Raw genomic sequence first — 14,008 nt, forward strand, 5'->3', positions numbered from 1 at the left:
CAAGGCTGGGTGGAGGCCAAAGCCAAGAGCTGGGAATGCAACAGAGGTCTCCCACGCGGGCGGAGGAACCCAGTTCCCTGAGCCACCACGGCCACCTCCCAGGGTCTGCCTTCGCAGGAAGCTTGTGGGGAAATTAGGCACACGAGGTCATTCAAAGATGGTGCCCAAAGGAAGTAAGGTGGGCGGAACCCAAGGTTGTTAACCACCAAAGCTGATCGGCCACGCAACATCAGGGGAGGTGACAACAACTAATGACAAGTGTATAGACATATGGTTGGTCCTGTAAAAAATCTCCCCGTAAATGCCTCAACAGTCCTGTGGTTTGGTGCTTTAAAAGGCTTTGCTATGTGTGCAATAAACGAGTTCTTGCCTGACTTGACTCCCCGCTGTGTCTGACCATCTCCAGGATCCAGGGAGGCTGGGGAACGGGCGAGCGCGCACTTACCTCTCCCCAGACGCATCCTCGTTCGGGTGGACTAAGACCCTGCAGAAGCTGGAGTCAGCAGCGGGACTGGGGGCTGACCCAGGCCCTCTGATGTGGGATGTGGGCATCTTAGCCACCAGGCTAAATGGTGGTCGAGGAAAATGGTATTTCACAGTAACAAAACATCGCAGCTCCTGAGTTAGAACTAGACGATACTGCCGTGGGTCTTGTTTTTGTTTTTTGTTTTGACAGGCAGAGTTAGACAGTGGGAGACAGAGAGACAGAGAGAAAGGTCTTCCTTCTGTTGGTTCACCCCTCAAATGACCACCACGGCTGGCACTGTGCCGATCCAAAGCCAGGAGCCAGGTGCTTCCTCCTGGTCTCCCATGGGGTGCAGGGCCCAAGCACTTGGGCCATTCTCCACTGCACTCCCGGGCCACAGCAGAGAGCTGGCCTGGAAGAGGGGCAACCGGGACAGAATCCGGCGCCCTTATGAGATGCCGGTGCCACAGGCAGAGGATTAACCAAGTGAGCCACGGCACCAGCCCACTGCCGCACTTTAATAGAGGAAACTGTGCACCAACGTTTGGCCGATTGCCTTCCCCCACCCCTGTGAGAAGTGCTTGGATTTTTAGAATAAATCTCATGAAGCTGTTTCTTTTTCAGACTGTGTGGGGTTTCTTGCTCCCCCCATCTTGAGCTACTCCCCCCATGCTCCCCTGTGCTCTCTGGGAACCCAGGCTCTGGTTTGCAGAGGTTCCCCGGCGGACAGCTTCTGCCTGTGGCTGCGGTGGTGGCTCCGTGGCCATGGCCCCGTGTGATTGGCTGCTTTGGAGACGGGAGAACAGTTGAGGTCGGGAGGGAATGCGCTCCTGTGGACACACTTCGAGGTTGCTGGCTGCGATGAGAAACCTTCCCAGGCCGCTGGTGCAGCTGCAGCCCCAGGCCGGCTAACCTGACCTTATGGGCCTTCATTTCCTCATCTCTGAAGTAGACATGGGGGGCCGGCATTCGGGGCAGCAGTTAAGACACCATTCGGGGCCGGCGCCATGGCTCAATAGGCTAATCCTCCACCTAGTGGCGCCGGCACACCAGGTTCTAGTCCCGGTCGGGGCGCCGGATTCTGTCCCGGTTGCCCCTCTTCCAGGCCAGCTCTCTGCTGTGGCCAGGGAGTGCAGTGGAGGATGGTCCAAGTGCTTGGGCCCTGCACCCCATGGGAGACCAAGAGAAGCACCTGGCTCCTGCCATCGGATCAGCGCGGTGTGCCGGCCGCGGCGGCCATTGGAGGGTGAACCAACGGCAAAGGAAGACCTTTCTCTCTGTCTCTCTCTCTCACTGTCCACTCTGCCTGTCAAAAAAAAAAAAAAAAAAAAAAAAGACACCATTCGGACGCCCATTTTCCGTATCCCAGCGCCTGGACTGAGCCCAGCCTCCATTCCCTGCTCCGGCTTCTGCCGATGTGCACCCTGGGAGGCAGCAGACGGCTCAAGGGCCTGGGTCACCGCCACTCACGTGGGAGACTCGGGCTGCGTTCCTGGCTCCCAGCTTTGGCTGTGGTGGGAATTTGGGGAGTGAATGAGGGGGTGGACTCTCTCTCTCTCTCTTTGTCTCTCTCTGTCTCTCTCTCTCTCTCTGTGTCTGTCTCTCTGCCTTTCAAATAGATAAAACAAATAAATAAAAAATTATGAAAGAGAACCATGAGCCTTGATTGGGAAGGCGAGGGAAGGGGGAAGCAGAGGGTGGTTGACAGGCACAGGTGCACAGGTGCACAGGTGCGCGGGTGCGCGGGTGTGCAGTCAGAGAGGAGAAATGGCCTCCAGTGTCCTACAGCGCAGGAAGGTGACTGTGGTCAGCAACAGTTAGCTGTATATTTCAGAATAGCTGGCTGAAAGGACCTCGAATGTTCCCAACATTCAAGTGACACATGTCCAAGGGAACGGATATGTCAATCACTCTGCCCTGAACATTACACATTGTATATATGTCTCTCTTTTTTAAAAAATTTATTTATTTATTTGAAAGGCAGAGTTAGAGAGGCAGAGGCAGAGAGAGAGAAAGAGAGAGAGAGAGGTCTTCCATCACCTGGTTCACTCCCCAAATGGCTGCAATGGCTGGAGCTGTGCCGATCTGAAGCCAGGAACCTGGAGCTTCTTCCAGGTCTCCCACGCAGGTGCAGGGGCCCAATGACTTGGGCCATCTTCTACTGATTTCCAAGGCCATAGCAGAGAGCTGGATTGGAAGTAGAGCAGCCGGGACTCGAACCGGTGCCCATACAGGATGCTGGACTGTTTGTAGGTGGTGGCTTTACCTGCTCTGCCACAGCTCTGGCCCCCCGTGGTTGTGCCATTCTACACTGCCATCATCGATGACCGTGAGTTGCTCCTACTCCACATCCTCCCCAGCATGTGGTGTTCAGTACCAGTTCCACTCCTGATTTCAGCTTCCACCCAAAATACACTCTGGGAGGCAGCAGTCACGGCTTAAGTACTTGGGACCCTGCCACCCACGTGGGAGACCTGAATCCAGCTCCTGGCTCCTGGCTTCAGATTGGCCTAGCTCTGGCTGTTGCAGCCACTGGGAGGTGAACCATTGTATGGGAGACTCTCTCTCTCTCTTTGTTTCTCACACTCTGCCTTTCAAGTAAATAAATAATTAAAAAAAAAAAAAGATAATTGAGGGCCAGCGCTGTGGCGCAGTGGGATAATGTCCTGGCCTGCCGCGCCAGCATCCCATATGAGTGCCAGTTCAAGACCTGGCTGCTCCACTTCCAATCCAGCTCTTTGTTGTGGTCTGGGAAAGCAGTAGAAAATGGCCCAATCCCTTGGGCCCCTGCACCCACATGGGAGACCCAGAAGAAGCTCCTGGCTCCTGGCTTTGGATTGGTGCAGTTCTGGCCGTTGCGGCCAGTTGGGGAGTGAACCAGCGGATGGAAGATCTCTCTCTCTCTCTCTCTCTCTCTCTCTGTGTATGTGTATGTGTGTGTATGTAACACTGCCTTTCAAATAAATAAATCTTTGAAAAAAGAAAGATAATTGATATTTTAAAAAATGGCATGACCACATTGCTGGACGGTTTGACAGTTTCTTAAAAACTAAACATCCTCTTCCCACAGGATCCAGGAAACATGAAGTCGTGTCCACACAAAAACCTGCACACAGATCTTACCGCGGCTGAGCTAATCATCGCCAACATACGGAGGCAGCCACGGGGGCCGTCAGTGAGTGGATAAACCATGGCACCGCCCGACAGTGGGGTCCTGGTTGCCACTGAGATAGGAGCGAGGCAGCCAGGGAGACACACAGCACGTCAGGACCTGAATACACAGCCCGCCGCCAAAGGCAGCTCTGCGCAGACAGGAAAAGGATCAGGGGTCGCCAAGGGTTAGGGAGGCAGGGCGGGATGAACTGGAAAAACAGAGTGTTTGGGTCAGTGGAGATGCTGGGCATGGGACCGTCACAGTGGCGAGTTGGCATTAGACATCGCCAAACCCTTAGAATGTACTGTACAGCGAGTGAACCCGCAGGCGGCCCCGTGACTCGGGTGATGACGACGGCCAGGCAGGTTCATCAGCCACCGGACATGGGCGCTGTGGGGGCGACGCTGATGGTGTGCGTGTGTGTGTGTGTGTGTGTGTGGTGCATCAGGGATGGGCTTGGGAATCCCTGCACCTGCTCTCCAGGTTCTGTGAGGCTAAAACAGCTCAACAAGTAAAACCTCAGGGGTGCAACCCTTTCGTGAGTGGTGGAATAAATTAAAAATGGTGTCAGGAAACATCAGATACACTGCATGCAGTATTCTTTTGTCATTAAACACGGGTGCTGGGTTGAGCAGAAAAATGCACCTCTTTGGCTTGTTAGAAGAGAAGCCACCCTGCTTCTCAAAGTCCTCATGGCAACGGCACCTGGTTGGCTGCGGGATGTAACCTGCAGCCATAATTGGGAGGCTGAGGGCAGAAGAGACGCTTTTCCTTGACTTTCTGCATTTAAAACGTTCTTGAGTTTTAATCACTTTTACTTTCAGTTCCACTAACTAGGACCTGAAGGGGAAGAGCAGGGACGTGTGTGTGTGTGTGTGTGTGTGTGTGTATCTGGGTGTGTCTATGCGTGCAACTGTGTGTGCATCAGTCGTGTCTGTGTGCACCTGTGTGCATCTGTGTGTGTCTGTATATCTCTGTGCACCCATGTACATCTGTGTGTATGTCTGTGTCCATATGTGTGTCTGTGTCTCTGTGTGCATGTGTGTGTGTGACCAGCCTTTGTCTGAAGATAGCAGTCTAGAACAGGGTTTCTCAGCTTCTGCCCTACTGACTTGCCGGCAGATAATTCTTTGTGATGGGGCGTGCTGGGCGTCACAGGCTTGGTAGCGCCCAAGGCGCCCACTTGCTTGGTGCTGGCAGCATTCGTCAGCTGTGAGCAGTCGCAGGGACCCTAGCAAATGTCCTGGGGCACTGCGGGGGGGGGGGGATTGACCCAGCCTGAGACCCACTGCTCCAGAAACGAGGGCCTTGCTCATCTGTGGAACTCCTGGCTCCCCCACCCTCAAGCCCTGTGCTCTATCTCTGTTCAGAGGCAGGCTTGTCCAGGCCCAGCATGGCCCCACCCAGCGAGCTGGTATCTCTGCCACCCCAAGTCTCTGTCAGTTACAGCCTCAAGATCAGCTTCCCCAGCTGGGTGCTAGCAGTCCAGGGCGCATGACTGTCCCCTCATGGGCTAACTCCGGCCAAGTCCCTTATCTCTCTGGCAATGGGGGATGCGCCCGTCCTAGCCCACATCAAAAGGGGAAAAGGGGGCTGGGCAGAGGCGGGATAACTTCACAGTTGGGAAAGCCCTTGGAGAGTTCAAAGCCGCCTTCAAAGGGGAGTGGTTATTATTACATGTTGACACATCAGTCGGGGAGCAGCGGCCTCCCTGCCCTGGGCACAAAGGCTGCACCTGGGAGTTCGGCAGCGGCACAGGGGGAGGGACTCAGCCCTTTAATTTACTTTTCCTCACCTCTAATGTTTCAGTGGGACCGAACGTGAACCCCAGGCTAAGCCCACGGTCTGAGTAGGTCTGGAATACGTTCCCGAGGGAAGGCCCTGCCCGGAGCCAGAGCCCGGTCTGGGATGCTCCGGGCAGCCAGTCCAGCCTGGAGGCCGTGGGCACAGCCGCGGTGCCTGCTGTCCTGGGTCACGGGCTGGTGCGAGTGCAGCCCAGGGACGGGCACAGCGAGCCCGATGCACACCGTGTACTTTCTCCGTTCAGACGAGACGGAGCAGAACGGCGACCGCAGCACGCACACTGCTCGCTCTCTTAACTGTGTCCCACTTCCACCACGTGGCCTTTTGACCTGGCCTGGCCTGGCTGGGATTTCCCCGTCCTCTCGAGCACCTTGTGGGTGGGCTCACAAATAAAGCAGGCCCCCTAATTAGACCGACTTAGGACATTTAGCCATCATAGTTCCCCTCACTGCTCGGAGAGGGAAGTGACAGGTCCCAGAGGGGTTTGAAGCAATGACATGGGCAGCTTTGTAGCTTGAGAGAGAGTGTGTGTGGCGGGGGAGGGGAGCATGGCAGGTGCTTGTCACGGTGTAGCTTGTCACGGTCGTCCATGGAGATGCGGGTGGCCTCATCGGGGACAAGGCAGTGGCCAGACAGAGATGCACAGGGTAGGTAAAGTCCGTGGGATGAGGGAGAGGACAGAGTTCAGGCGGAGGCCTACTTTGGTGGTGTGGGTGCCAGTGAGATGGTGTGGAGGGGGGAACAGGAGTAGGGGCTGAGCGAGGAGAAGCCGCCTGTCTCAAAGTCTGCCGCTCACAGCCCCTGAGCTGTGGCCACTCTGGCTTCGACTGACCGCCCTGGCTCCAGGACCTCCACATTTGATGTTCCTTTGACCAGAGACCGATCCCCAGGCCCAGACTGGGAACTTCTCACTCCTTAGGTCTCGGCTCAATGGCAGCTCCTCCGCAGCCGAGGACAGAGAGCACACGCCAAGCCCTGCAAACCCTCTGCCCGTTCCTTGCATCATATTTATGGCACACACCTGTTGAGGTCTAATCTACCCACTGCAAGGGGACAGTGCAGACTTACAGTTATGCCACATCCCTACGAATCAGCTTTAGAACATTCCCCTCACTCCCCCAATTCCCATGAACTAATTTGCAATGTCTGGTGCCACCCACACTTCATTTATCTGGCTATTCTATATAAGTGAAGTCATATGGTATGGAATCTTTTGTGGCTTTTTGCTTAGCACAATGGTTTTGAACCAGGAGTGATTTTATGTTCCAGGGGGTATCTGGAAATAATCCAGAGTACGTTTGCTTTCCACACCTTGGAGAGGGTACTGCTGGTATCCAGGGGGTAGGGGCCAGAGACACTGCTAAGCATCCTACAGTTTGCAAGACAGTGCCTCAAAAGAGACAATTATCTGTCCCAAATGTCAGTAGGGCTGAGATTGAGAAATCCTGAAGAGCACACAGTTTTTGAGGTTCACCCGCACTGTAGCCCGTTTTCCGTATTTGATCGCTTAAGAGCATCGCATGGGACATCCACAATTTGTCTTTCCATTTCCTGCTAATGTGATTGGGAGAGCAGCGGAAGACGCCTCGAGTGCTTGGGCCTCTGCCGCCCACCTGGGAGACCCAGATGGGGTTCCAGGCTCCTGGCTTCAGCCTGGCCCTGCTCCAGCTGATGAGGCCATTTGGAAAGTGAACCAGCCGACGGAAGACCTTTTTCCTCTGTCTCTTCCCCTCTCTCTGTTACTCTGCCCTTCAAATAAATAAAAACAAATCTTGATAAAATTGTGATAAAATAAACATAAATGTTATCTTTTTTTCCATTGTATTTGAAAAGAGAGAGAGAGAGAGAGAGAGGGAGAGAGAGATTCCTTCCATCTCCTAGTTCGCTCCCCATGCCCACACTGAACACAGCTGGGTCAGGCTGAAGCCAGGAGCCCAGAACTGCACCCAGGTCTCCCAGGTGGGTGTCAGGAACCAAACACCGGCACCGTCACCTGCTGCCTCCTGAGATGTGCACTAGCAGGGAGCAGGCGTCCTGACAAGGGACGCAGGCGACTCCGGGGGCTTCTCCCCCACTGCTCCAAACCCTGCCCTTTATTTTAGTAACCTTGAAGGCCGTTACACCCCCACTCACACGCTTCCATCCCCAGAACCGTCTTCACCGCCCAGACTGTAACTCTGCCCGTGCCGCACCACCCCCCTCTCCTGCCTCCACCCCACCTTCTGGAAGTCCCCTGGGGTGTAATTTCACACTTGCCAGTGGATTATTTCTCCCGTGACTGTCTCCCATCCTAGGCCACACGCTCCCAGCGGGCAGGAGTGCCGGTCATTCTGCTTATCCCTCTGACCGCAGTACCACGGCAGGCACTTGGTTAACACTTGTTGAATTCATAAATACTTAAGGTGGGAAACAGAACACCCTGGGAGCCATGTTAAGAGGGAAAAGTCAAGGCTGGATGTATTTTAGAAAAAAATAATAATAATACTCGCTGAGCACCTGCTGTGCTGCCCAGCCCGGCGCCAGCCCCGTCACTGAGCGCTTACTCCGCTTGGCACACAGCTAACCTCTGCGGCTCCACACTTGCCCGAGTGCACAGCCAGCCCCCGCTCTAGGACGGAGATGCGAGTCAGACTCCGGAGCGAGTGCGGACCCAGACGACCCCAAAGGCCCCGGGCTGCTGGGCGGAGCCGCGCTCACCCCCAGCGCCGGGTCTGACCGGGGGAAGCCAGCTAAGACGGGGAGCCGACGGGGTCCCCCGTTTCGGGTGGGAGTGGGGCCGCGAAGCGGGCAGAGCCCACAGGGGGCTGCCCTGTGGCCCCCGCGGCGGTGGAAAGCGAGGTCCAGCCCGAGGCCCGGAGCCGGGACGGCGAGGCGACGGGGCTACTTATTCCTCAGGGAGCTGAGGGGCGCGGACTAGCCCCTAACCCACTTTCCTCGGCGTCCCAGACCTCAGGGCGGACCCCGGTTACTCACCGGTTCCGAGGGGTTCCACCTTTCTCTGCAGTTACAGCGGCGGTGCCCGCGTTGCTAGGTTACCTGTCAGTCTCAGGGGGCGGGCCTCGGAGTCTGACTGACTTTGCTTTTTACCATTCAATTTCTTGTTTTGGTCCGTGAGCCCCACCTCTTGAGGTCTGACCAATCAGAAGCAACGCCTCGCTGCTGTTCCGCCAATTGAAAGACCTGGGACTTTCTCTGGGTTGGGCTGAGTGAATAAAGCGGGGCGGGTGGGAAAGGGCGGAGCTTCTTAGTCCCGCCCCTTTTTAAGGAGGCGGGCAGGCAGTCTTGCTTGGGCAGCAAACGAGAACTGAGGAAGGACGTGACGCCTGGCCAATCAGAACTCAGCATGGCAGCCCAGGTAGCCAGTAGGCCGCAGCGGAGGAGGAATGGGGCGGGGCCGGCGGGGTTGAAGGGACGGTAGGCGGTGGAAGGGAGAGCTGGCGCAGCTGCCGTGGTGGCAGCGGCTGAAGTGGCGGCAGCTGCGGCCCCTGCAACAGCTCCGGGCTCGGCGCTTTGGTGGCGGCGCCGGCGGGCTGGGCTGCACGGTGCGGACCCCGGTGCGCGGTCCGGGTTGCTGGGGCGGCGCGTGTAAGAATCCCAGGGATGCAAGGGCTTGGCCGAGGGAGAGGGCAGGGGTCGAGGGTCAGAGGGCGCGGAGTTAGGGGTTGCGTCTGGGCACCCGCGTGTGGGAGGCGGGCAGGGCGAGCCCCGAAGGAGCACGGGGAAGTCCCGGCCGTGCTGTTCTCTCTCCAGTCCGCGCTGAAGCTTTGCACCCCTTTTCCTCGCCCCTGGCTTCCTGGGACGACCCCAGCGTGGGCGCCCCGACCCGGGCAGGGAGCACGTGCAACTGGAGCCGCACTCCCTCCTCCTGCTTTCTCCCTGGCCCGCTCCTTTGCCTGGCGCCCTGGGGTGACCCTGCGGAGACCGGTGCCCGGTCGGGTTGTCCCAGCGAACAGCGGGACGGCAGCTGGCCTCGAGGCCCCAGGACCTGTCTCTAGGGGTGACCTTCTGGGCTGTCCGTGGACCAGAGCCCACTGGGGGAGCCCAGGCTGGGTCTCAGGACTCGGGTCCCAGCGCTGCTGTGCACTGTGTGACCTTGGGCAAACCCCTTTCCCTCTCTGGGCCCCATTTCCCTCTCTGTAAAATGATGGGTTCGAGTTTAAGTTGGGGGACGGTGCGGCGAGTAGGTTACAGGGAGGAGAGGACTTGGGACTGAGCTGGAGTTTACTTGTAAGAGGCAAGTTAAGCCGGCTAAGCCCCCGTCACCTGTGCGGGGTGGGGGGGCTGTGCAGAGACAGGGTCCCCCACAGCAGCACCGTGGACACTTTGAGCCGGGTGGTTCTTAATTGTTGGGAGAGGGGTCTCACCTGTGAGTTGCAGGCGGTGTAGTGGTCTCCCTGGCCTCTGCCCACGGACAAGCCCCCACCCCTGGTGAGCAAAGTCAATCCTGTTGAGAGCCCCTGAGCCGGGAGGGACATCCGTGCAAGCAGGCTGTCGTGGGTTACACAGTTAAACCTAAAATACCAGTAGGACAATAATGAGGAAATTTAGGGAGCTGTGCGCGCTGGCCTGACGGGGTTAAGAGCCTCTTGCTTTCAGAATGAATAGGAGAGATGTGGTCAAAGCCGAGGGATGGATGCAGGGAAGTGCGTTTGTGAATTCTGTTCCGGAGGATGCTTGAAGATACCCACGGTAAAAAGTTAAAAAGCTTAATTTTAAAGACAGCCTGGCGGTGGCTGTCTCTGGAATTCCCTCCTCCTCTGCCTCCTACTGAGATTTAAAAGCAAGCTGAATCCCCAGATAGGGAGGAAACTTAAAAAAAAAAACCTCACAGGAAGTTTGCCGGGCAGAGAGCTGCAGGCGGGGCCGCCTGTGGAGTGTTTACTTCTGTGTCCTTTAGCGGCCCGGCCGCCGCTCCCAGCTGTGCTGGGGACTGGCGGAGGAAGCCGGCTGCCCAGTCGCCGCCCGCCGCCCGGGCGGTGCAGCCCGGAGCCCAGGGACCGAGGAAGGGACCTGCTGCCCTGGTGAGGTCCGAAGGTCACCGGCGATCTGCTGGGCTTTGCCTGTGTCCTCCCCAGGAGAGGGCAATGTGTGTAAACAGCCTGGCCGGCCGGCTGCTCTTCCCTAAGTGGAGGACGTGGACTTTGGCTGGGTGACCCTGCGCGCCCCCTTCCCTTTCCTCCTGGGAGACCCGAAGCCAGAACAATGCTGGGCTGGAACGGATGTGGGCTGGTTATCAGCAGGGCGCAGGATGCGCTTGGAGGGTCAGCCTGGGCCTGAGAGATGGAGGAGGACCCCGTGGCCGGGCCTGCTGGCCCTTCCCTGGCCACGGAATCCCAAGGCCAGCCCTTAGGTAGATAATGGGGAGCTTGCTCCCTAGCTGTGGGGTCTTAGGCAAGTTACAGACCCTCTCTGTGCCAAAAGTTTCATCCTACCTATTGCATGGAGCTATTTAACATTTTTTTAAACGTGATATTTTATGTATGATGCTAGCAATAACATTTTAAATTATAGTCAAGGGGCTGGTGCTGTGGGTAAAACTGCCTCCTGCAGTGCCAGTATCCTGTATGGGCACCAGTTCAAGTCCCGGCTGCTCCACTTCCCATCCAGCTCTCTGCTATGGCCTGGCCTGGGAAAGCAGTGGAAGATGGCGCAAGTCCTTGGGCCCCTGCACCCATGTGGGAGACCTGGAAGAAGCTCCTGGCTCCTGGCTTTGGATCTGCCCAGCTCTGGCTGTTACAGCTATTTGGGGAGTGAACCAGTGGATGGAAGATTCTCTCTCTCTCTCTCTCTCTCTCTCTGCCTCTCTATAACTCTGCCTTTCAAACAAATAAACCTTAAGGAAAAAATTATAGTCAAAGGCTTAATGTGCCACTTAAAAAATATTTATTTACTTGAAAGGCACAGGAACAGAAAGAGAGAGAGAGAGAGATCTTCCATCCACTGGTTCACTCCCCAAATGTCCACAATGGTCATGGCTGAGCCAGGCCAAAGCCAGGAGTCTGGAACTCCATCCAGGTCTCCTACAAGGGTGGCAGGGGCCCAAGTACTTAGACCGTCTTCTGCTGCTTTCCCAGGTGCATTAGCAGGGAGCTGGATTGGAAGTGGAGCAACCAGGACTGGAACTGGTGCTCCTATGGGGTGCCAGTGTCATACGTGGTGGCTGAACCCACTGTGCCACATGCTGGCCCCGCTATTTGAAGTTTTAATCAACTTTTAACTTGCTGGTAGAGTGCCCCGTACATAGTAAGCACTCATTCAGTATGAACTACTTGTATGTTAATGACTTCTTTTTTGGTCTTTAAAATCTTTATAAAATCACACAAATAAGTATAAAGAGTGGTGGAGATAGAACATATTGGCCCAAATCTCACTCCCAGGTGTAATTACCCTTAACATTTTAGCATTTATTCCTGCAGTCTCCCTCTGCGTATTTTTTTTTTAAAGATTTATTTACTTGAAAGTCAGAGTTACACAGAGAGAAGGAGAGGCGGGGGGTGGGGGGTCTTCCATCCGCTGGTTCACTCCCCAGTTGGCTGCAGCGGCCGGAGCTGTGCCGATCTGAAGCCAGGAGCCTGGAGCTTCTTCCAAGTCTCCCACACGGGTACATCTTCCACTGCTGTCCCAGGCCATAACAGAGAGCTGGATCGGAAGTGGAGCAGCCGGATCTTGAACCAGCGCCCATATGGGATGCCGGCACTGGGGGCGGTGGCTTTATCCGCTATGCCACAGCGCTGGCCCCAGCCCTTTGCATATTTTATTGCTAGTATTCTGTGATCCCTCTGCTTTTTTTTTTTTTTTTTTCACCTTGAGATGTAATTCACACACCGTGCACTCGCTGGTGAGACTGGGGATAATTCGTGGGCTTTCAGCGTGGCCACCGGTTGTGCAGTCTCCCCAGCTTCTAGTTCTGGGACGATTCCCTCAGCAGCGGTCATGTTTTAATACTTGCCTCTTTCTGTGTCCTGAACCCCCCCCCCCCCCCAGAAGATGCTTCTAATGGAGGAGTTTCTGAGACACAGCTCCGGGCCCGTGGCTTTCGGAGGCAGCTCGCGCCAGCAACTGTTTACAGCCCTGGACGTCACCTCCTGAGGGCCGCAGGACGAAAGGACATGGCCGTGAGTCTCGACGACGATGTGCCCCTGATCCTGACCTTGGACGAGGCTGGCGGCGCCCCACTGGCCCCTTCCAACAGCCTGGGCCAAGATGAGCTGCCCAGCAAAAGTAAGCCAGCAGGGAGGGCTGGGGGCCGCAGCTTTCTGTTCGGGGGAGAGAGAGAGATGGTGGTGGTGGCTTTGATGGGAGAGGCGTGCCCTTGGTCGCTGACCCCGCACTCCGGCCCCAGGGTCTGGGGGCTGACGCCCCGATAGCCCCAGCCGGCAGAGCTCTGGGGGTCTGCTTCCCCAGTCACTTGCCTCCCTCGCGTGCAGGTGCCGTGGCTCAGTCCGTGGATGCTTGACAAGGACCTCCCTGGCTCGCTTCCCTGCCCCATTCCTTGTTAAAAAAAAGAAACAGATTCCCACAGCAGCCCCCGAGTGTCCCGGTCTGAGGCCCCCAGCAGGACCGCAGCGCTGAGCGCCTCTCTCTGCTCCGTCGATGCCCGGGTTGCCCGGGCTGCCCGGGCCGGGCGGTGAGGGCCGAGCGCCGGTCGGGATCCATTGATTGGCGGGTTTGGGGTTTTGCTTTGTCTTCCTCTGAACCACAGCTTCGTGCAAAGTGAACCCAAGAGAGGTGGGGAGCTTTACATTTTTAAAACCTTAAGTGTCTTTCTGGCAGGACAAGAGGCTTTAAGAACCTTTCTGGTCCCTGTCCCGAAACCATTTGTTTCCCGGGCTTCGGCGGTGGGCTCCAAAGAGGCAAAAATAACTGCCTTTCCTGGACGTGGGGTGCAGTGTTCTCGGGCCCCCGTAGCAGACGGTGTCAGCGTCTGCCCGGCACAGGGCCTGCTCCTCTCCCGTTCCCGAGGCACTGGGACGACGGGCCCGCCCCTCCCTTCTCCTGTGTCCAGAGAGGACGGGGTCAGTGGCGGGGAGCCCAGCAGGCTGCTGGGAAGTGAGGAGGGGGAGGGGGAGGGGGGGTGTGGGAGCCCTGGCGCCCCCGCAGCGCGCCTCTCTCTGCTGCTGCGTGATGGCCCCATCCCGGGTGGCGGAGCCGGGCGGCCCAGGAGGGTTGAAACAGGAGCCAGCTCCTTCCCGAGCACCACTCACGGCTGAGAGGCTGCGGCTCCCGTTTCAGCCTGGTTGGGGTCTGCTTTCTCTCTCAGCAACCCTTGCAAGGTAGGCGGTGTCGTCCTTGTCGTACAGACAACTCCATGGGTCAGAGACGCTCGGTAACTTGTCTGAGGCCACACAGCAAGCAAGTGGCTGAGCACAGACTTGAACCCAGGACCCTCTGGTCCCAAAGTGTCTTCCTCTTTCCCTCCTGTTCTGTTTCTCCATTTAAAAAGTTTATTTACTTATTTATTTATATGTATTTGAAAGGCTGAGTTACAAAGAGAGACATACCGAGTAAGCTCCTATCTCTGGTTCACTTTCCAAATGCCTACAATGGCCAGGACTGGGCCATGCCAAAGCCAGGAGCCAGGAGCT

General features: G+C 56.6%; 2 protein-coding genes across 11 annotated transcripts in view; one reads left to right on the forward strand and one right to left on the reverse strand.

The window, feature by feature from the left end:
* The window catches only part of DRC10 (dynein regulatory complex subunit 10), a 30,880-nt gene extending 22,262 nt beyond the window's left edge, over positions 1-8,618 (reverse strand). Inside the window, exon 1 of one of the 5 annotated variants that reach the window (XM_089322998.1) lies at positions 8,397-8,618. The gene's annotated coding sequence lies outside the window, so the exon portion shown is untranslated. The remainder of the gene's footprint in view (positions 1-8,396) is intronic. The other 4 variants (XM_089322996.1, XM_089322997.1, XM_051826587.3 and 1 more) reach the window with 4 other exon arrangements.
* A 189-nt stretch (positions 8,619-8,807) lies between these two features.
* The window catches only part of TPCN1 (two pore segment channel 1), a 58,846-nt gene continuing 53,645 nt past the window's right edge, over positions 8,808-14,008 (forward strand). Inside the window, exons 1-2 of one of the 6 annotated variants that reach the window (XM_051826580.3) lie at positions 8,808-8,965; positions 12,408-12,644. In XM_051826580.3, the coding sequence (XP_051682540.3) occupies positions 12,533-12,644 (112 nt within the window). In that variant the 5' untranslated portion in view covers positions 8,808-8,965; positions 12,408-12,532. Of the gene's footprint in view, positions 9,009-12,407; positions 12,645-14,008 lie in introns of all 6 variants that reach the window. The other 5 variants (XM_051826581.3, XM_051826579.3, XM_089323211.1 and 2 more) reach the window with 5 other exon arrangements.

This window comes from Oryctolagus cuniculus, chromosome 21, assembly GCF_051225735.1.
Source record: "Oryctolagus cuniculus isolate XC-2025 breed Fujian yellow rabbit chromosome 21, ASM5122573v1, whole genome shotgun sequence".
Lineage (NCBI taxonomy): Eukaryota > Metazoa > Chordata > Mammalia > Lagomorpha > Leporidae > Oryctolagus > Oryctolagus cuniculus.